The 22,448-nt window shown below is 48.5% G+C and overlaps 1 protein-coding gene and 1 long non-coding RNA gene across 6 annotated transcripts; one reads left to right on the forward strand and one right to left on the reverse strand.

The window, feature by feature from the left end:
* Positions 1–138: 138 nt before the first annotated feature.
* On the forward strand, positions 139–3,679 carry LOC108446433. 4 transcript variants are annotated; one of them, XR_001861607.1, is made up of 3 exons: positions 139–339; positions 564–668; positions 2,055–3,679. It is a non-coding gene; the product is annotated as an uncharacterized LOC108446433 (long non-coding RNA). The 4 variants fall into 4 exon arrangements; XR_001861606.1 differs by lacking the exon at positions 139–339 and adding an exon at positions 375–455; XR_001861605.1 differs by lacking the exons at positions 139–339; positions 564–668 and adding an exon at positions 370–455.
* Positions 3,680–3,931: 252 nt separating this feature from the next.
* NAT10 (N-acetyltransferase 10) lies at positions 3,932–21,021 on the reverse strand. Of its 2 annotated transcripts, XR_001861603.1 has the most exons (28): positions 20,905–21,021; positions 20,362–20,533; positions 19,957–20,079; positions 19,157–19,218; positions 18,805–18,919; positions 17,412–17,519; positions 17,180–17,313; positions 16,704–16,797; positions 16,230–16,328; positions 15,560–15,696; positions 15,339–15,463; positions 14,929–15,079; positions 14,437–14,533; positions 13,458–13,574; positions 13,262–13,363; positions 13,081–13,155; positions 12,489–12,605; positions 12,185–12,318; positions 11,668–11,716; positions 11,112–11,205; positions 10,901–11,011; positions 10,194–10,366; positions 9,968–10,087; positions 9,267–9,365; positions 8,831–8,904; positions 7,643–7,726; positions 5,288–6,602; positions 3,932–5,198 (listed from the first exon to the last, which is right to left on the reverse strand). XR_001861603.1 is itself a non-coding variant. In XM_008632677.2 (27 exons), the coding sequence occupies exons 1-27, from the start codon at positions 20,976–20,978 to the stop codon at positions 6,509–6,511; spliced, it is 2,934 nt and encodes a 977-aa protein (XP_008630899.1). In that variant the 5' UTR covers positions 20,979–21,021; the 3' UTR covers positions 3,932–6,508. The 2 variants fall into 2 exon arrangements, 1 of the variants encoding a protein (XP_008630899.1); XM_008632677.2 differs by having other exon boundaries at positions 3,932–6,602.
* Positions 21,022–22,448: the final 1,427 nt, after the last annotated feature.

The following is a 22,448-nucleotide window of genomic DNA, read 5'->3' on the forward strand; positions in this document are numbered from 1 at the left end:
GCCGGGGCTCCCCGGCTCCTTGACCCGCTCACCCGATACCTGCCGGGTGAGACCTAATACTATCCTTCCTCCCCCCCGCTTTCTCTGGGGCTTGCACGCTCCAACGCAAAAACCTCTGGGTTTAAAAGTCCAGTGGAAACTGTTTATTCTTTATTTCCAGAGTACAGGAGATCCGGAGTGGGAAGGGATACACAAGGACCACCAAGTCGAACCCTTATGTGAATGGCTCCTCTGGGGATTGAACCCACACCTGGGCATTCTCAGTACACTGCTCCAACCAAGCCAATCTCAGCTCCTGGCAATGTCCTGCCTAGGGTGGGAATGCCAAGTGCCAGCCAGGTAATTCCTATGCAAATACAGCTCCTTCTTTTATGCTAATGCTGCTTTACACCCCAGCCCCTGCAATGGCCTCAGGGCAGAGGCCAAGGCCAGCACCTGATCATGGAACAACACAGGTGAGCAGTTGTGTGACAGCACTGAACTCTTCCCATAACCCTGATTTCCTCTCCTTTCTAGGATTTATCCAACAGCTGTAAAGGTGCTCATTCCATGTCCCTTTCCAGGGAGAAATGAGCAAGGCAAGTCCTGAGGGTTCACTTGGTCCATGGCCAAAGTTCTTCTGGAGAGTGTCAGGGCTGCTCCTGCCTGCAGAGGGGCGTTTCCTGCAGGTGAGTGTTCACAGCCCAAAATCCCAGTGGCTGCTGAGGCTGGGGCAGCTTTTCTGGCCCAGAGCCCTTGGAAACTCCTGCTCACTGCCATGAGTGTTCCTTGGTGCTCCCTCTGTGTGTCCCAGCTGGCAGGGAACGGGAGGAGGGAGAAGGCCGGGAGCCCCAGGAAGGGAAGCAGCAGCTCTTGTGCTTTGGATTTGCAGAGAGGAGCTGTGCCTGCAGTGTCCTGCCCGTGGCACACAGCGTGCCAAACACACATCCCGGGAACGGGCACTGGGCTGCCCGGGCAGCGCTGGGATGGACATGGATAAAGGGCTGCCCGCGGCCCCTGGGCCAGGGGCTGCTCTGAACAGGCACCCGCAAATGCTTCAGCCCCGACAGACCCCACTGACACCCCAAAAATGCCCCAAGGAACAGCTGGCACCGGGGAATGTCAGCACGGGCTGTTTGCAGAGGGGCTCAGACAGCAATTCCTGGTGCTGACCTCCCACACTCCTGCCAGCTATGTCCCAGCCACCCAAAATGCCTTCCCTTCCAGCCTGAGGCCATCATCCCTCAGCAGCGTTAAAGCCAAGGCAAGCTTCCCCCACAGCAATGAAATGCCAAGCAATGCCCTCAGAGATGCCTTCAAATGAAAGGTCAGAGTCAGAGAAATCTGTTTGGATTGAGTTGGGAGTTTGTGGGGAGCCAGCTGGAACTGCACAACTGATGGAAAGCTTTCCCAGGTGGCTTCCACTGCTGGTGCCCTGAAGGCAGGGATGTGCATCCCTTTCCTGAGGGAAAAGAACTTGCAGAGGCCACTCCTGAGGCTCTGGAATGAAATCAGCTCCTGCAGGGAGACAAGTCCTCCCGTGGGCACAGGGGCTGCCTCAGCAGGGGCTGGGAGCGCGTCCGGCCAGCGCCTTCTCCTGCTTTCAAATATCACCTGGAGCCCGGGCTCGGGGGGTGCAGGCAGCTGAATTCCAGGGAACTCTGTCAGGTGCCCCCAGGGACATTGGGGGGGGGCTGGGGGATGAGGGTTACAAACAGCAAATTCTATGGAACATGAAGCTGTCCTTGCCCTGACCCTGCTGAGCTTCCCTGGAAGCTCTGCTGGTTCCTGACACACCTGGTGTTAAATAGGCAGCTCTGCATGGGAATATCCATGCTCCAGGAGGCGCTGGCAGGCTATTCCAGTGGCAATGCAGCAGGGAATTCAGGGCTTGGGGTAGAATTCATCTGCGCACCACCCAGGGAACAATCTTTGTGCTGCCCTGGCAGCCAAAGCCCCTGGGCTGGGCAATGTCAGCAGGCAAACGGATGGAATGATCTAAATGCCAGCATCCCCCAAAGGGACAATGCAATCACCTCCCTTTGCTCCCAAAGTGTCCACTGTGTTCCCCACAGGTGCCCTGGGGATGCCAGGGAGGTGCCTTTGCCCACAGTGCCTTTCTCCTGCCCCTCTCCAGCCCGAGGCCTCTTCTCCCTTCCCTGCCAGCTGCTGCCAAAGAAGGAGGACACAGTGAGTGCTGAGTTGACCTCCAAATAGTCCTTCCCTCACCTTGAGATGACCTGAGATTTTACCCCCAAAATGTCCCCATCTGTCTCCTTCTGAGTTCCTCATTTTTTACAAGGAAGCATTCTTTCTCTGCTCTGGAGATTACCACAAGATTTGCCCCCAAAACTTTCCCCACCTGTCCACTACCTCTTTGCTCATTTCCACCTCAATCTTTTCATTCTTTGCCCTACAGATGCTTTCAATTTTTACCCCTCCGAACTTCCCTACCTGTCCATAAGCGATTACCTCAGTTTACCCCATCGAGTGCATTCTCTCTGCTACAGATCACCTCAGATTTTACCCCCAAAATTTTCCGTACGTCTCCACCACTGAGTACTTTATTTTTACCTCCAAATACTCATTTTCTACCATGGAGATTCCCTCAAGTTTTACCCGCCAGATTTACCCACCTGTCCACAGCAATTCCCTCAGTTTACCTCAGGATGCTCCTCTCTCTCCTAGAGATGACCTCACATTTTACCCCCTCAGTTTTCCCTACCTGCCCAGTTCTGATCACCTCCTTTTTACCTCAAAACATGAGTTCTTTCTTCTACAGATGAACTCGGATTTTATTGCCAAAATGTCTGTTTTGTCCCCTGTACACTGACAAGATTTTAAAACCAAAACCACGCAGGTTATGTCTGTCTTACCCCCAAAATGTTCATTCTGTCCCCTACAAATTAGGTCAGATTTTTTCTCAAAACCACTTATGGTTCCTACATAATTACCTCAGGGTTTGCCCCCCACATTCTACCTCATCTTGACTACTGATCACCTCATTGCTTCCTCAATATGTTCATTCTTTGCCCTACAGATCTTCCCAAGTTTTACACCCCAAATTTCCTTGCCTAGCCCCAGTGATTGCCTCAGTTTATGTCAGTGGTCACACTCTCCCTAGAGATTACCTCAAGTTTAACCCCCAAAATTTTCCTTAACTGTCCCCAATTTATTACCTCATTTTTACCAAAAAAGATTCATTCTCAACCTTTAGATTATTTCAAGTTTGACCCCCCAAAATTCCCCTACCTGTCCACTACTGATTCCCTCATTCTTCCTTCAATATTTATTTCCTTTCTACCATGTAGCTTCTATCAAGATTTACCCCCAAAGTTTTCCATCTGTCTACTACTGCTTACCTCATTTTTACCTCAAAATGTTCTTTCTACAGCTTATTTAATATTATTTTTACACAAGTTTCCCTATCTGCCCACAACTGATTCCCTCATATTACCTCAGTGTGTTCATGCTCTCCCCTAGAGATTAGTTCAGATTTAGCCCCCAAATTTTCCCCACATGCTCAGTACTCATCACCTCCTTTTTCCCTCCAAGTGTTCATTCTCTGCTCTTGAGACTTTGTCAAGTTTGGCCTCCCAAAATTTTCCTTCTTTGTCTACTACTGAGTACCTCATTTTTACTCCAAAATATTCATTCTGTCCCCTACAGATTACATCAGGTTTTACCCCCCAGTTTTTCCTTCCTGTACAATATTAACTCTTTTCTGCCCCAAAAATGTGCATTCTCTCCCCTAAACATCACCTCAGCTTTTCCCTCAAAAATGCCACCTTGCTCCGCTCGACATCCCCTCCCATTTTCCTACACAAACAATTCTTGTGTCCCCTCTCAGTCACCCCAGGTTTTCAGCTAAAAATGTCTCCTCTGTCCCCTTGAAGTTATCCCAGGTTTTCCCAGTGAGGAGCTGCAAGGAATTCAGGCAGGGCCAATGACACCAGGGAACAGCTGTAAATTCAGAGGCAGAGAGAGAAGATCTACCAGGAAAGGGGAAAGGTTCAGAAAACATTACTGCAATCAATTAATTAATTAATTATTATCTCCAGTTCCCCACTGAGAAGAACACAACCTCACAGCTGTTAAGGCCTGACAGTTCCCTGCAGGGAGAGCTCAGCACATGTGCCCAGAGGCAATCCCAGCATCTGAAAGAAAGAAAGAAGCAGCAAAAGGGGATTGCTTCTCTTTCAAAGTTATTTCAAGTGCTCACACCCAAACCAGCCTTTGCTCTTGATTCTGGCTGGGTGCATGGTGAGCAGTAGGCACAGGTCATGTCATCCATGCGGGGCGGAGTGGTGGTTTTCTGGGGCTTTCCAAAGTTCCCTTCCTGCCCTGTGCCTGATCTGCACAGGAGAAAACCTCTTCCAGGAAGGGATTGTGCTCCCTCTAATCCCATTTGCCCAGTCTGTGCCATGGGGATATTGCCAGCCTGGGGCAGCAGAGGCACACGCAGCTCTCAGCACTCTCTGCTCCAAGCACAGCTCTGGGCTCCTTTGCACACTGCCTCTGCTGTGGGGTTTTCTCCAGGAGAAGCCAGGGAATTGCTCATGGAAGGGTGCAGATTAAGTTAGCCCAAAGGGAAGCAAAGAATAAGTACTCCAGGAAGAGCCCTTGGGATCTGCTGGGCTGAGGTGGGAAGGGGACATTCATTCCCTGCAGGGCCAATACACAACAACCTCCAAGCCAAAGCCCAGACTGGCAGGTGGGGTCTGACAGCAGCACTCTGACAAACCTCCTTGTCATTCTTCCCTGCAGTGACTTTTGCAAGCAAACCCTGGCTCACCTCCACCACAGGGCTTGGAGCACTGGGACCAGCCCTTCAATGCCCACTCAGAGGTGTCTGAAGTGCAGGGTCAGCCCCAATTCCAGTCAGGAATGTTTCAAATACCACCCTTGCTCCCCCTCACACCCCACCACTGCCACAGCTCAGACTGTATGACTGACTTACTGTGTTTGGAATTCCTTCTTTAAAAAGCAGCAGTGGAAGATCTGGTACACCAGGAGGGTCCCTGGAAGCCACAGGTCAGGGGCAGAGTCAGATGAACAGTCCTGAACTGGTTTTTCAGGGGATACAGCCACTCCAGAGCTGTTCCTTCCCCTTGGGACAGCCAGGGAAAACATCCCCACCATGGATTTCTGACAGGAAAAACCTCCCACCTCCAGGCTCCTTGGCTCCTCCCAAATGCAGGCCAGCACTCCAACAGGCTCTAAGGAATAAACAACAGGACAGACCATCTCAGGGTGCACAACACTATTTTCAACAGTAACAGCAAAACCAGACAGAGTTTGCACTCACCTTTTCTCCCCAGCACATCCTGGGCAGCTCTCAAGAGCCTCACACTCCTTTGCCTTCCGTGTCTGCTCCTTTTCCAAGATCTCTGGAGCCGGTTCAGGGCAGCCAGTGGCCACCACAGCCCTGGCAGTGCTGCTGGGTGATCCCAGCCTCTCTTTGAGGGCTGCAGGTGTCCCTGCTCAGGAATGTGCCACTGCCACCAACCCACACACAGTGGCTTACAAACCACAGGCAGGCCCAGGCTGTGTTGTGCAAAACCTGTGTTTAATCACAATCAGCCTTCTAGAGAAGAAAAGCTGTCTTCACCTAGTAAGGAACTGTTTCCTTAGGATTTGTCAGGAAAAGGAGCTGTGAGATCTGCAGGTAAATACAACACAGCTGTGCAGCAGCTGCAGGGAGGTCTCTGTTCCAAACCCCCACAGCAAAAAGCCAGAAGAATATCAAGGCACTGCACCAGGGCACTCAGGATTGGCATTGGGACTGTCTAAGGTTTGCCCTGGGTTTGAAGCCTCTGGAGTCCCACAGGCAGCAGACCCACACTCCCAGCAAGTCCCAGCTCCAGACTGGCACACAGTTACTGCCAAGCTGGGACCGTGGACCAGCAGAGCTGGGAATTCAGTGCTTGGCTGCTCCACTGGCCCCTGAGGTCAGAGAGAAGATCACAGAACCAGGTTTGGGTACAATAATGCTGACTCCTGGCAACCTGAACACAAAACTTTCCACCGAAGCTCTAGGACAGCAGGGAGACAGAGTTAGTGGGCAGTGATCAGCCAGCCCCAAACACAAAGTACATAAAAGCCCCCTCAAGCTCCAAAGGGCCACCAGACCCAGCAGCTGCAGAGATCAAGGTGTGCTGCAGTGCTAAGGCAGAGTCACACTTCTGTCCTTTGTTGTCCAAACTCTTTTAATAAACCACAGAACCTTTAAGATGCAGGAATTTTACAGACTGATCTGCCCTCTTGGAATGGGGACTCTGTAGCTGCTCAAGCACTGTCATAACATCCCAGTGCATTCCAATCCCTCACTCACGCTCTGCAGTCACACTTCATGTAAAAACCTTCACACAAACACTTGAACTCTGCTCTTCCCATAATACAAACACTTGAAAAACGCCTCTGAGGATTTTTCTTCCCTCCAAAAGAGTCTCTTGATTTCGAGGAGAACAGGACTTCTTAAGTACAGACCCAGCACTTGTTAATTCAAGTTCATCGATCGGCTTTAAAGTCATTTCTTCCTCTTCTGCTTTAGATCTTTAGTCTTCTTAAATTTCTTCTGTTGCTTGGGTCCTCGTGCTGTTTCTAGTTTTCTTTTCTTCTCACTGGGAAACAGGAACAAAACAGCTGTTAGAAATACACTGGCTTGCCATCCAGCAGGGAAATTTTTGTTGTAAAATAGGAGTGAGGGAGAAAATACCCCATTTCTTGGGTTATTTAAACTTGGTGCTAGAAAAAGCACAAACAAGAGCCTGACTTAAATTTTAGAGTGTCTGTCCTGAGATTCTCTAACCCAGGAGATCTTAATTTTTAGCTCTTGTCTTCCTTTTTCAAAACTTTATCTGTCCTAAATGGGGTATCTGGAATTTAGAGTATCTAGAAGAGAAACTACCACTGATAGTTTTAAACACACAATTTTGTCCCTGCACTGGATTCTGACTTGAGCAAAAGCAACAAAATTCCAAGCTCTGATCTTTATAAGCAACTGATAAGACTCTCTCCTTCCTGGAAGGCCTCTGGAAACTCACAGCTTCCAGCACTCATGGATAAAACCATGAAAGGGTGGAACAGAGATCACATAATTACTTGAGCTGTCAGGCACCCCAGGAAGGGGAAATAAATGAGCAGGGAAGTCTCAACTATAAATCCCCAAGGAAAAATACGGGAAGACTCCATGCTGGGCAAGGCAGGAGAAAGAAGATGGATGAAAAGGAAGGAATTGCAGGAACACAGACGTTTTCCAGGCTCAAGTTCACATTTGAAAGAATTCTTCCTTGAATTTGCATTTTCTCCAGGGGCTCCCAACCAGTGTTAGATCCCAAAGCAAACAGGGCAGTCAGGGACTATTCCCAAGGGAGGAATAGTCCCAGCTTCTGTGTGGGATCAGGATCAGACCATCAGAAATAAAGTGAGAATGAAACAAGTTAATGAAGAGAGGACTATCCTTAGAGCAACACAGCAACATTGGGCAGCAGAGCTCGCAGCTTCTCACACCCCAATTTCTCCAGGAAAGCTGAGGATCTGTCCAGGACACTGAGTTCACTTAACCTGCACTGAACCCCTAGGCTTCACTCCTTTGCAAAACATTTTAACAAAGCCAGCAGGAAGACCAGAGAGATCTCTGGAATATTTCAACTTCCTTAACCTTTTCAAGCTGACGACGGAAGCGTTCTGTCCTGCTTTGCTCAGCACCTCGTTCCACTCCTCGTCATCACCCCGGATGATGTACCTGGAGTGGGAAAGGCGAAGGAAAGGTCAAGTCAAATTGTTAGCACAAAGGAAAAACCAGAAAAATAAGGTGTTTCTACTGTCAGGCACACACTGCTCTGCAAACCAAGCCACTGTGCCAGCACCCAACCAAATCAGGTTCAGGAAACGCACACAAAGCCAGGCTGGCCAAGCTGGCATAGGATGGCTTTTCCAGATCAGTCTGGGGAAAAGTGAAGAGTTGCAGCTTGCTTTTGAAAAGAGAAATGAAGACAATAATTGCTACTCAAGTAAGCTCATGTGGCCCTTGTCTGGGTGTTCAAGCACCCTGGAAATTACACCCCGAGTTAAAAAGGCAAAGCAATTGTGTAGCAAAATGGAGTGGCTGCTCTCCACCTCAAGTTCCTGGAGATTTGGAATAGATAAGGCTTTGTCCACACAGAGCTGAACAATGATGGACAAAGCCTCAAAGTTTTCTATAACCTGCATTGAAAAGCGTTCAAAACAAATTTTTTGTCTCTCTCTCCTCATGGAGGAGAACAAAAATCTATTTCTGGCTGAGAGAAAAAACAAAGCAAGGCAACATGATCCAAAATGATAAAAAGCACTATCAGTGCTACAAAATGGAATTCATTTTAAAACACTCTGCTTGTATTTATTTTCCTTATGTGACTGACTTGCCAGTCACTTCAAATCACACCCATTCTTGTCCGTTCTTCAAACTTGACAGCCACAGATTCCAAGATGCTTTTAATCCTTTTCTCAGATTTAACAAAGATCAATGTAGGGCCAAGCCAGACAACTTTCCAGGGACATTAAGCACAGGGGACAGTGTTTATAAGACAAAAAGTGGGAGGGGAGAGAGAAGAATCAGTGGCATCTGCAACTCCTGTTGAACCAGAAAGAGAGAAATCTGCTGACACTTTTAAGTAAAAGCTCTGGCTGTTTGCTCTTTTTGTGTTGATTTGGGGTTTTTTTATATGTTTTACCCACTGCTGACAATACACACTAGTTCTCTTTTACTGATGGTTTACTGCAACTACAGCCTTGAGCACAAATCCCAGCAAGATCCAGCATTCCACCCAGGGAAAAAGTGGATCTGAGACCCAGGCAGGTGAATCCTTACTGTGTGAGGTCCATTTCCTTCAGCTTCATCACGTCTTGCTTGTGCTTTTCTTGGAATTCCTTTGCAGCCTCCTCCTGCAACAGGACAGCACAAGATCCATTAAGTCCTGAGGGCAACAATGACTTTGTAATGGCAGGAAAATGCCTTTTCCCACAAATACATCTCCTAAAACAAATACCAGCTGATCCTCATTAGCTTCTCTCTTTTACCTACTTGCATTTTCACGTTATCTGCACACAAACCCCCAAACTGCAGCTTAAAGCACAACTCCACGTGCACAAAATGCAAGCCTGCCAGGTTTTAACTCCCTTACAGAGCCAGATGTGGTGTGGAACCCTTTCCATCCAAGAAAATTTGGATGACTTTAGATGTTTCTGCACTCGAGGGGACTCCCTGAAGGGTTTACATAGGAACCAGGAGCAAAGTTTGTAATTACCAAATCGTCATTTAAAGATTTCAGCGTTGGCTCCATCACGACGTCCTTTGTTGCTGCCATCTGCTCCTCCACAGCTTTTTCCTGGACTGTGTTGAACAGCTGAAAATGAAATAACCCAGCACATGTAACACTTGGTTTGTTAAACATCATTTATCACCTCTACAATGAGCTCCTAATGCCAGACTTCAGGAGCTTTGCTCTCCTGAACCTTAGAGAGAAAGAAAAGCAGCAACCAGATCCAAAACTTTCCAGTTATTTCACTGGATTTCAAGTCTACCTCTAGGTAACACTGGAAAAGAACTTACCTGTTTTCCAAGAAAAGCTGAGATGCCACCAGTGCCCTGAACAATGGCTCAGGCAACATGGGTTGTCTGCTCAGCATTTTGGTCGGGGCATTCAACATGGAAAAACGTAAGATAAGCCCTCTTATCTGGGAAATCACTACACAAAATCATGAAGTGGTTTGGGTTGGAAGGGACCTTAATGATCATCCAGCTCCAAACCCCCTGCCATGGGCATTGAAATCACTGCCACACATTTCCCTGCTGGGATTTTGCCCACCTTACAAAGAGGTTTACGGTCAGTAGCTGGGGATGTGTTAAGGATGCCCAGCTCTGATTCAGCTCTCTCTTAGTGCCCTATTTTCTGCTAATATTGGAATTACGGTCCCACCTGACCAAGGCCTGTCCTGCTGCTCTCACCTGCACTACTTTGCGGATGATCCTGTTGAAGAGTCCCATCAATTGACTGCTGGGCAGTTCCAGCTCCTTTTCCAGCTGGTCCAGAGATTTATGCTGCAGGCCAATCCCTAGGAAAAGGGCCTGAGGAAAAGACACGTATCCCAGTCACAGAGCAAACACAGACACACATTCCCCACTGCACTCCCTGTGTCTTCCCAAATCCTCGCTCCACTCCGTCCGTACACACCGACTGTGCAGCAGAGAGGGACATGTCTCCCATCTGGCTGAGGAAGAACATCCTGGCAATGGTGGGAACCATGTCCATGATGAGGTGATAGTCCACCATGTTGCGGGAGTACATCTCCAGCCTCTTCAGGTCATACGGGATGAAAACCGACTCCAGTTCAGCACGGCTGATGGCTGGTGGGGACAATAACATGGCAGCAAGGTCAGGAACGTTCTTCAGAGCTACCCAGGATCTCAGTGTTTAACATTTATTCAGGTATTTAGTACTTTTCCCTGTGTTTGAGAAAGGCCAGTTGCCACCCCATGGGTTCTCTTCCCAACACAACTCAGAATGCAGTAACACTGCCAGCTTGGTTAGCCCAAGTTTGTTTCAGGCAGGCAGACATCCATATGGAAAACATGGCAGCTGCCAGAACAGCCCAGCTTATCCACCTCAACATGCTGGAGAGACTGAAACCAGTGAGAGCTGAGAAACTGCCAGCCTTTAACAATTCCCACTGGTTTTGCTGTAAAAGAGGTTTGCTCCCTCGCTGCAGCAGGAAAACCCTCTAACCAAGACAGACACTAAAACCCCACAAGACACAGATTCCAAGCTCTCCCCAGAGGACTCTCCTCTCTTGAACATCTTGAGAAAACAGCAAATTGCAGGTGCCAGGCTCCAGCCGTGCCCTGTTGTGCATTTTCAGCTGTCCCAGTCAGGGTACTCACGTGCTTGGGGCTGCTGTTTGATGTTTTTGTTCTGTAGAATATTCAGCGCCAAGGAGGGAGAGAAGGTGCTGAACTGGTAGGAAAGCAGGGAAAGGAAGCGCCTCCTAAAATCTACAGGGCAAGAGGACAAAATAAATTACCCCAGAGGACCTCTAGAATAATGAGGAGCCCAGAGGGCTCTTGTCAGCAGAGTCAGCAGGGTCAGAGTTACCTTTCCAGAAGGCAGTGAGCCAAGGCTCCTGCTCAGAGTCCTCTTCATTGAGCATCTTCAGCATGATGCAGGAATCCTCCCCAGTCAGGTCGTTCTGATAAACAAGATTCAATTCTGTGGTTCTGTGATGGATTCATTTCCCATCACCCCCATGAACCTTTTGCACTCTGTGCTCAGCTGAGGAAGGGAAATATCTTCTAAATCCACAACACATGCATCACCTGCTACTGACCACCTCCACCTAATGGAAAACCTATGAACTTCTAGAATTTGGTAAATCTCAGCTATTTTACCAATAAACACATTAATAACCTTCAACAGCTGCATTTTTGCTCTAAATTTTTATGTGCTAACTACCTGGAGGCCCACACTCCCAACCCTAAAATTCTACTCCTTAACTATAGGCCCAAAGAACAAAAATGAACATAAACCAAGCCCTAAAAGCAGCCCCAGCAAACCTTCCCACCCCAAATCCCTTCTCACAGAATCTCCTGGAATACATGCCCAGAGATTTCAGCAGGGCTGGGTTTTCCCTCAGGAACAGTGTGGTACTTACTGGGGTCTGCCTCAGATAAACTGGCACAAATCCAGCACGCTTCCAAAACCTGGGAAAAAGCAGAAACCCACTGAGAATTAGGAAGCTGCTGACTGCACAGTAATAAATTGTGGTTAAAGGCCATTTATCTGCTGTACAAGGAGAGCTGGTGAGGAGCAGGCACAAGTCTCTAAGACACCCCAACAATCAGTGCAAATGAACACTGACAGAAAGCAGGAACAGCACCCACCTGACTGAGGCTCCAGCTCAGGGGAGTGTAAAATTATCAATGTGATGCCAAAACATGAACAAACTTTCCAGGTGCTGTGAAAGGCATTTACATCAGTCAGGAAAACCACCACCAGCTCTGGAGTCAGCAACACCTCAAGTTTCTACAGGGCACAGGAACCGGAATTTAACCTCTCCCTACCTATCACAGGCTGTTCTTACTTCTACACCCTGGAAAAATGGGACAAGTAGAGCTCATTATCTGTTCAAGAAGGCCAAGATGTAAGTGGGAAATAGAATCATGTCCTACTTGAGCAATCTGGGTGTCAGGCCATAAGACACCCCGAGATAGTCCAGGTTCTCAGCTTGTCTCTCACTCAGTTTGAGCAGCAAAGGAGGCAAATCTTTCCGAGGTGTCACAACCTCTTCCAATAAACCCACAGTCTGGAAAATAAAAGTGGGACTGGGTTAGCAGCAACCCCCACAGAAAGCTGCCAATCAAAGCTCTTCTTCTGTATGAAAATCAAACCTGATTATTTCCTCCTTACAGAGAGGAGACTTACAGGGGAAATTGCACTGCTTGGCACGACAGAAAATAAAAGAAATTACCATACCTCGCTGCTCACAGTTGTGATTTCTTTTGGCTTTTGAACCGTTTTTTCTTCCAAACATGGGAATTTGCCTTCATAGTACATCTGCAGCAAAGTCAGAGCTCTGCTGCCATAGCCCATCTGTGAAGAAGGAACACACTGTAAGCAAAAAGAGGTCTCTGATTTTTAATACAGAGCAACAACGTTCTGCCCTTAAAACCCATTAACCATCAGCAGTGCAGACATCACTGGGTCACTCCAAAAATGCTTTTTCTCGCCACGTGGCAGCTCCATGGAGGAGGACACTCAGGGTCTCCAAAATCCCGGTGGGAGCCCAGCTGGTAGCTCAGGGCTGTGCAGTAATTCTTGGGGCTTAACTCTGGCGCTCAGGAAATGCCAAACACTTGGTAGTGTGACAGTAAAGATCCCTGGATGTGGATTGTGTACGGCTGCCCGGGATGCGCCGGTGCTGCCTAGGAACCACGGGAGCACTGGTTTGGTGCCCTGAGCTTTAAATGCTAAAAACTGGAGGAACTGGAATGTGTGCCCCGTTCCTGAACTCTGCCTGGAGAGCCATTTTCATGGCACCACCACAGCTGGGTCCCAGGTACTTTACCCCCTGATAATCCGGGTGAACCGCGATGCGAACGACGCGCCCGCCGGACAGGCCCCCAAAGTCCGGATCCTGGAACTGCACAAGGGACAAAAAGTCGACTTAAAGGACACAGCTGGGCACTCTGGGAACAGGAAATGCATGAGATACAGCCTGGGTGTGAGTGCACAGCCAAATCACTCACCTGCTCTGAAATGGTCCAGGGAATAAGATCACCAGAGGCTTTCTTTCCCCTGGAGAGGCTGTTCATGATGGACTGGCGGGAGATCTCTCCCTCCATGCACACCTGCCAGGGAAGGCAGAAAAACCATGAACACACCAAAATGCTTTCTCCTACAGCCACTCAGCTGTCAAAACTGACACTCGAGTCATTCTCTTACCTGAACAACAGCCAGGACTTCTGGTAACGAATTCTGGGTGGGTGGAACAGGTGGCAAAAGGCAAAAGAGATGATGGGCAGGGGCATCAGAGAGCATCTGGAGGTCGTTGGGGGAGTTCTGGAGGGTAAAGACATCAGAAAGATGAAAAAGTGTGCAGAGAATCACAGAATACCCTGAGTTGGAAGGGACCCATCAGGACCGAGTCCAGCTCCTGGCCCTGCACAGGACAATCCCAAGAATCCCAGGGATGTGCCTGGGAGTGTTACCCAAATGCTTATTCCATGTGAGGAGAGCTTCAAAGTCCAGCTGATTTCTAAACAATCCCTCTATTCTCCACATGTAGAGCTTTTAAGGAATTTGGAACCAGTACAATGCTGAGGGATGGAGGAGCTCCCAGGCCAGCTCGCGGCTGTCACACCACCAGACACCTCGAGGGAAACCTCGTGCTCTAACATGTATGAGCCTGAACTTCCTATTTTCATACAGCTCCTTACCTCTTAAGTACCAGATCTTAAAATTTTTTTTTAAGCCTCAGATTTTTAGAGCTCAGTACTTCAGTGCTTCTGGACTTCCCCACTCACATCTACAGATCACCCCTGGTCTTGAAACCTTGCGATAAATCATTTCTCCTTTCAGTATCATAATGGTGCTGCTCTTGATGAACTTGAGGCCACCAGAACATGGTAAAGAGAGCTGCAAATGAGGTTCGGCACTGATAAAATCCTGCCAAGCTTGGAGGCTCATTTAGAATTTTACTTTCTCAAGGCAAAAATATTCCAGACTATCTGGAAATCCAGTATGTTCAGCCAGGACTGAGGCAGAGATCTCAGAGAAAGGGGAATACAGCTCTGTACACAGCAAGAAGCAACAGAAGCTGTTCAGAAATCTCAGCCAGGCAGTCACAACAAGCGCTGCTGTCCCCGAAAAATTCCACACTGAAATTGGGAATGAAATTGGATGGAAGAAGCACAAGCCCTACCTTGTAGTGTGAAGCCACGTAGAGGGCCATCAGCCTCTGCAGGAAAACTTCTGATGCTCTGTGGTAACAAAAGAGTGTGTCCCTATTGACATAGTACCTAAACGCAGGGATTAAGGAAAAAAACCTCCTTGGAAAGCAGGAGAAAGCTTCCTGTTGGTTTATTTTCAAGATTTGGGCCACAAGCTGGCCTGTCCCCTTAGACTCCACAGCTTTATCTACAGGAATAAATGATGTTGGACAGCGTTTGCAGCTTTCATCTGTAAGGATAAACCTTTTATAACTGCAACAAGGGATTCCCTTCATGCAACCCTTCCTTGAGGTTGTCTCTGCAGCAAAACTGGAGTTTGGTGATGTCCTGGCACCACACACCACCGGTGCCAGGAGAGCTTAACTCCAGGAGTGAGGTCTTAGGGAAAAGATCGTGTGCTGAGCTTATCCCACCAGCCACAGAACCAACCCTCAACCAGCCTGAGGAACATTCAGCGAGGATACAGGTCACAGGTGTCTGGCAGTGGGCAGCCAGAGATGATCCTGGTGATGTTGAGGCAGTCCAAGCACAGGAGATCATTCAGCCACTTCTCCACGGGGTCCCCAGGGGCGTACCTGATGGACTCGTGCAGGGACACCTCGTGCAAAGTGCGAGCTGCAAGGGTTGCACAGGACACTCAGTGCTGCCAGCCACAAGAATCCCACAGCATCCCTGTGCTCTCAAGGGCTCCCACATTAGGAAATGGTCAGTTGCTAACTTTCACTTCTTAGAAGCCTTCCACCTGACACTCGCGAGGGACCAACAGCGGAGTTCCGCCATTTCCCCCCACAGCCCCTTCCCCACGGCTGCAAAGCACACGGATGCGTGGGAGAGCCACGGGATGTGGCCGGCAGCAGCCCCAGACGTGCTGTACCTGAGGTGAGCTTGGCAGTGGCTGTGGATTTGTTCTCTGCTGTCAGGGTCACCTGGCTCTGGGCACTCTGCTGGCGGAGCTGCTGGATGAGCTTCAGGGACAGCGACCGACCGGTGCCCTCGTACCTGAGAAACAGGACACACAGCGCCTGAGGCGAGGAACCAGGCAGCCATCCAGAGCTCTGGGGAAGCTCCAGCACGGAGTGGCTGCCCCAGCCTTACCCATTGATGGTGGAAGCCATGAACACCAGGTAAGGGCCCAGCAGGTTCTTCACCAGGGGCAGAGGAATGGCAGCAGCTTCATCGATCACCACGAGCTCGGCCTGCCCCAGCTTCACAGAATCAGCAGGGTGAATGTACTGCAAGCAACGAGAGGACACTGTCACTGCCAGCAGCAGCCTGCCTGGGATCAGGGAAACATCAGAATTCACAAAGCTGGAGCCCTGGAAAGCTCTTTGTTGTCCCTGTTCTCCTCAAACACCAAGCCAGAGACTGGGATGTGGAAATCAAAACGTCAGGAGAGGGTTTATGCTGCCCTGACAAGGCCTGGCTCACTCATCTTGTTCAGCACAATTCCACACCAATTCATCTGCAGAGGTGAGGAAAATAAAGGAAATCTAATCACTAAAAGCTCTTCCTGCAGTGCTCCTTTCACCTTCCTTTGCTTTTGTTTTGGGAGAAGCCCACGAGGGAGCTTTTTAGTCTACAAGTTATTCCCTGAAAGAGAGAAGGTATTTTGAGGAAGTTGCTCCCTAAAGGTCTGCCTTTCAGCAAAACCCACCAGGACAGTTACACACCACACAGAATGAACCTGCTTAAAACCAGAACAAGTTCAGCACTGGCAAAAACAACAGCCAGGAGTAAAGAGTGGAAAGGCAAGAATGCCAATTACCTGGATGGTCTGCCTGTGCTCCTTGAACACATTCACTCTGACCACTGCCTTGTTGAACTCTGGATTCAAGGACTGAACAATCTCATAGTCCAGGTGTTCCTGGAAAATAACATTTTTAAACAATATGAAAAGCGAAGATCTAAGAAAAAATATAATTTACCATCATCATCATCATCATCAAAATAAGGCTCAGACATTGTTATTTCACATTCTAATCAAGAATTCTTGTAAAAGCTTCAAAGGCCTGAGAACTGGGAAATTATCTACTGATGTTAAAATCTGCTTCACAAAGAAACTGATTTACCCTGCTTAAAAACAGAGAAAGAAACATAACTCTCCCACAATTCCTTTTCTTGCAGAGCACTGTAAAAAAGGCTGGTAGTGAATATCTGTAGCCAAAAGCCCAGGTGAGGTGAAAAACCTCCTAGGCAGTAATGCTTTGAAAGTACTTTAAAATGAGTCTGCTCCCCTCACCTGATACTGCAGTGCATCAAAGCCTTTAAATATGAACTCAAAGAGAGTGTGGAGGTTGTCAGGGCTGGGAGATGTGACAAAGATATTGGAGTAACTGCAGAGAAAAAAAAACCAAAACAAGAGCTGAACGGGTTTTCTGACCGATTTTACCACATAAATACTAAATAGGATGGGTTTTTTACAGAAGGGGTTGATTTTACCTAATAACCTAATAATTTTGTTTACCTAATAACCAAAACACAGCAGATTTCTTCAGACACTTATCTCAATTTATGTGTGATTACTTGGAGTTTTAAGAAAAACTTGACCAACAGTGTATGCAGCAATCAAAAGACACAAGACCAAAAATATGAGGGGTTTAAGACTGGAAATTACAAATATATTCAGATCCTGCCATCTCGTTTTTGTTTGTTTTTTTTTAAACTCAGGGATGCAGATAAAGCCTGGGGGATTGGAGGGGGGGGGGGGTCACTCACCCAAAAGCTACAGCTCCAGCAATGGCCAGCCCCAAAGCAGCAGATTTCCCTCGTCCCCTGGCTGCTGTTAATGCCACAGTGCTCCTCAGGGTCTTCTCAGAAATGGCTTCAATGAATTTTAGAACTGCTTTTGCCTGAGGATTAGAGAAAACCCCAGAAAACAGCGTTCCAATTTCTCTCACACTGGGACCTGCCAAGCCCAGAGAATCTCAGCTTTGGCCACCACACCAACCTGATCCAGGGTTTTGCAGCCATCCACCAGAACTCCCACAGGCTGTGTGTCCTGCAGGCTCTCCTTCAGCTCCCTCAGCTCCAGGTCCTGGGGCCGCAGGCTCTCCTCCTGCAAGCACACAACAGGATGAGCCAAGGACATCTCAGCACATTTCTACCCTTGTGGTGTCTTCTGGCACCTTTGGTTGGGCAGAGAAAGGGATCTGGAAGGAAAAGTTACCACAAGGAGAATATATTCCCTAGAAACAGGAACCTTTATATGGACAGACAAATATTTAACACTTAAATTTCCAGGCATCTTCAGGAGAATGGTCACAAAGAGGTTCTCCCATCCTGGCTTCCCCAAGCTTGGAGGGGAAAAAAAAGAGGGAAGGATTTTGCAGTCAACAGTAATTAGAGAATGGCATTGATAGGAAAAACAGATTCTGGGGAAATGTTTTGAATAATTTAACTCATTTTTCAGTCTTTATGATCTTTGTTACCCCTGTCACATGCAGTGTCCATGTAGGGGGAAGAACGACTGCAGCAGCAATATTGAAATAATATCAAGCCTTTCTGAGCCAAACCATGAACCTGGACACAAACACAATCTATTTTAGATGGCAATGAAGGCTGATTTTCCTTCTTGCCACTTAAAGTTCCCAAAGGCTCCAGCCTCTCCAGCCAGCAGAGGAGCACTTGTGCTGCTGTCAGTATTGTTCTAATGCTAAAAGGAGGTTTTATTTTGTTGGTTTTTTTTTTAAATCAGGGCCCTATCAGAATGTTTTTACCATTTCTGACAGAAGCTGTGTTGGTTATTTCTTAGGCCACACAGCACAGTTCAAATTCTTTGAGATTTCTGCTTAAAACTGGTTCCACTTCACTGCAGTCTACAAGTGGAAGTGGTAAAAGGATACATTTCTAACAGTGCAAATACGTGTCTGAGTTATCCTCAGGGAATTTTTCCTGGAATGTGACAGGTGTAACTAAGAAACTGAAACAACTGCCAGAGCCCTGAGCCTGCAATGTACTTCTTTCCAAAGTGTTCTCCCATCCTCCAACTGCCAAAAAAGTCTTTTTATTTGTCTTGTCCCATCTGTCCCTCAGCTTGAGATCCCTCCACAACCACAATCAAACTCCACCTCACAGGGCTGAGCAGCAGTGCAGGAAAATTAATAAATACGGGCGAGCACAGAGAGAGATGGGCCAGGAAACTTAAAATAAAGACCAATGAAGAAAGAAAAAACAGCTCCCACATAATTTCTGCAGAACATTCTGCTTCCTCTCTGCAATGCCATCATTTGCTATAAATCAAGGTGAAATTAAAAAAATTCCCTGTTTTTGCAATCTTTAACACCCCGTGGCCAACTCAGAGGGATCTCTGCCAGGGAAAAGGGCTGGGATCACTCACTGACCTGGGACTGGGGGGGGACAGGAGTGATGTTTGCAGCGTGGCTGGAGATGGGCAGGATATTCAGCTGGTCATCAATCACCAGGCAGTTCTTGCACGAGGCCAGGGACAGAATGAACCTGAGCAGGGAGAGAAAACTCCGTAAAACACCAGCACCACTCCCCGGTGGGTCATTTGAACTCTCTTCTAAACACGGAGTGAGTATTTACAGCTACCCCCAGCTGGGTATTTGCCTTCAGAAAAGGCCTATTCCAATGCAATCCCGTGGGATGCTTCCCTGTCAGGAAGACCCAGTGCTGCTCCTGGTGCTCTCCTTGGGCAGACAGCCCAGACCCTTGGCACCCTGAGTCACTCACCTCTCATTGAACCTCCCCACCACGTCCTGGTGGGCCTCTGTCCTGTACCGAGAGTGAACGTCCTGAAAGAGAAAGAAAAGGAACAGAGAGAAAATGTCAGTCTGGAGAAGGGGCAGCAGTGACAGTGACATTTACAGGACTGTCACACCTCCCTTCCCGCTCTTGTCTCTCCCCTTCCAGCCACAGCACATCCCAGACAGGATTCTGACTCTGTTGTGAAACACCCACATCTCCCAAACCCTTGTTAAAAACGTTCCCTCCCCACCCATGCTTTCTTTACAAGCCTTACGTATTTCTTGCCTGACTCAAGGGTCAGCTCTGCCAGAACATTTCAAGCACCTCAGGGATGCAAAGGAAAAATATTCTATCACTTTAATTCACCTACTGGCATTATTAACAATGGCAACAATTCCAGACTGAGGTGTAAGCACACTCAGTGTGAATTGTTTTGTGAAGCTGACCTCACCTAATACACAAAACACTGCAAAGGCTCTATGTTTTTAACTTAAATTGCTGATACATGGGCAGACAGAATAAATTCTTTCCAAAACTGTCATGGGACAAAAGAACAGAGTTCCATTTGTGAGTGACAGGTGTTTCTTGTTTCTTCCTTGTAATTCCTTCCTTCCTGGCAGCCTTTCAGAAATGCCTGAGTATAATAAATCCAGTCACAGATGAATGAAGGAGCAGGAAAGATGATGGAAGGAGGATCACAGCCCATAGTAGAACCAATAAATACCCACTCAGCATCACCTCAATGCAGCTGCTGGTAGAGAACAGCCACGCTGTGCTGAACATACCATGGTCATTGTATAGAGCTGCTTCAGGGAGTTCATAGTTCTCAGGAGAATCACCACAATTCCACCACCTTCCACTGTCTCCACAGTTCTGGCCAACAGGTTTGGAGTCAAGGCTTCAAAATCCTGGGGAGTAAACAGAACTTCAGAGCTGCCCAGTGCAGCTGGCTCCTACTGAAAGGCACAGGAAGCCTCTAAACTTCATCCCTCCAAGTTTAACTCACACCTAAATTTGCACTAACCAATGTCCTGTCACAGCTCCTACCAACGAGGCCACCTCACCCTCACACAGCTCGTGAGGGATAAGCAAGGCCACCAGAACCCAAGTGGCAGAAACAACAAACCCTATTCCTGCAGCATTCCAACTGATTGTTGCAGCCCCCTTTTGGGAGCCAAGCGATTCCTCACCTGGAGGACACACATCCCAAAGGTGTTCCCAAGGATCTTGTGAGTTTCATTGTAGTAGCAGTAGCGGATGTTTGTGGCTGCTATGAACAGCTCAAAGGGGTCATCATCCCTGATGTTCAAAGTTCCACTCTTAATCTTTTTCTGGAGCTGCCTCATCCTCTTCTTCCGGTGGCTGGAGGGCGAAATCACACAGGAGTTTTCTTGGGAAAGCGTTTGAGAAAAGCATGCTCAGGCTGAGTCTGGAAGTCAGAGCTCAGTCCTAAATATGACTGAGGCTCAACAGGTGAGGGGCCCGAGTTTTGGGGTTAAAAAGGTGAGGGGGAGTTTGGTCCAGGGCAGCGGAGTCAGTGTTAGAGCTACAGGAAAAAACCAGAGGTACTTTTTGCCAGTGTCAACCCCATTGTGGAAGCCAAATTTCAGTCCTGGAAGAGCAAACTTCCCCCAGCTCCTCCAGGAACGAACCTGGCTTCCCCTCACACCCAAATCCCTCAACCTACAGCGTTTGCTCCCCAGAGAGCAGCAGGACCACGGGGGATCTCTCACCTGCTGAAGCCCAGCTCCTTCTTGTAGCACCACAGCACAGAGGGCCTGGCCTTCACCGTGGCCTTGGACAACATGTGGTGAAGGATGACGACCTGCCAAAGCACACAAACACTCACAAACAGCTCAGGAGGGAACATCCAAAAGCAAAGTGGTTTAAAAGCAAGTTCTTCTAAACTTAATTTTACAGCTGCATTTTTGCTGTGGAAAACAGAGGGATCCCTGGACACGAAGTGAGGCTGTGTCTGTGCCTTCTCCAGGGCTGCACGAAATTGAAGACACCGGATTTTACCTCCTGCTTCCTTAGTTCCCCTCTCTGGCAGAACTACCAACTGCATGCACTGATTATTCCAGGCTACTCACAGTTCCTAGGGCTCGTCTCTTATGGATAATCCATTAATATGGGTTTCCCACTGCGTGTTTCAGTGAAAACACTGAACACAACCAGACCTGGGAGATGCCAGAGCCCATCAGTAAATAATGCCAACATTCCTGCACTGCCACCTGAATAGCTCATTTTTTCCCAAGTTCTTTTATAATTCGTTTATTAGGGAGACAAAGGAATTATCAGCTGTACAGCAGTTAGAACAGAATAGCAGCAGCACCAGGGCAGTGCTTGTTCCCCTCTGCTCAGCTCTGGGGAGGCCACACCTTAAATCCTGGGGTCAGTTTTGGGCCCCTCACTGCATGGAAGACATCGAGGGGCTGAAGCGTGGCCAGGGCAGGGAACGGAGCTGGGGAGGGGCTGGAGCCCCAGGAGCGGCTGAGGGAGCTGGAAAGGGGCTCAGCCTGGAGCAAAGGAGGCTCAGGGGGGACCTTGTGGCTCTGCACAAGTCCCTGACAGGAGGGGGCAGCCGGGGGGATCGGGCTCTGCTCCCAGGGAACAGGGACAGGAGAGGGAACGGCCTCAGGCTGGGCCAGGGGAGGGGCAGGGTGGATATGAAGCAAAACTTCTTCCCTGAAAGGGCTGTCAAGTCGCCATCCCTGGAGGGATTTAAAAGCCATGCAGACGTGGCACTTGGGGACAGGGGGTAGCGGCGGGTTTGGCATTGCTGGGGGAACAGCTGGACTCAGGGATCCGGGAGGGCTTTTCCACCCTGAGCAATTCTGTGATTCTATGAACCGACTTATCCTAAACCACCACGGGTTTGCCGTGCTGCTCTTCCCCTCCCCACTGTCGAAAAACACAAGGCCAGAGTCTCCGAAGAGAAACGACTTCAGCACTTAATTTCTTCCACACAGCTCCACCAAGCAAGTTCATCTGCGAGACGACTCCGTACACCAAGCCCAGTCCGAGTGAGAAACCATCACAGCTCAGGGCAGAGAGAGAGGAAAAAAAACTCCAGCTGGCCAGGAAATTAAATATCCTTCACCCCAGTTTAAGAAACCAAACCAAACACAAAAACCCCAGCCTGTGCTGAGTTGCGTTTGATGCTCATGAGCTTCCCAGACAGGAGATGTCTGAGGTGAGGTCTCACACACCATTTTCAAACCCTCTGTCCCTGCGAGTTCCCTCCTGCTCAGACACCATTGCTGTGCCCGGGGCT

Source organism: Corvus brachyrhynchos, unplaced genomic scaffold (assembly GCF_000691975.1).
Source record: "Corvus brachyrhynchos isolate BGI_N302 unplaced genomic scaffold, ASM69197v1 scaffold315, whole genome shotgun sequence".
Classification (NCBI taxonomy): domain Eukaryota; kingdom Metazoa; phylum Chordata; class Aves; order Passeriformes; family Corvidae; genus Corvus; species Corvus brachyrhynchos.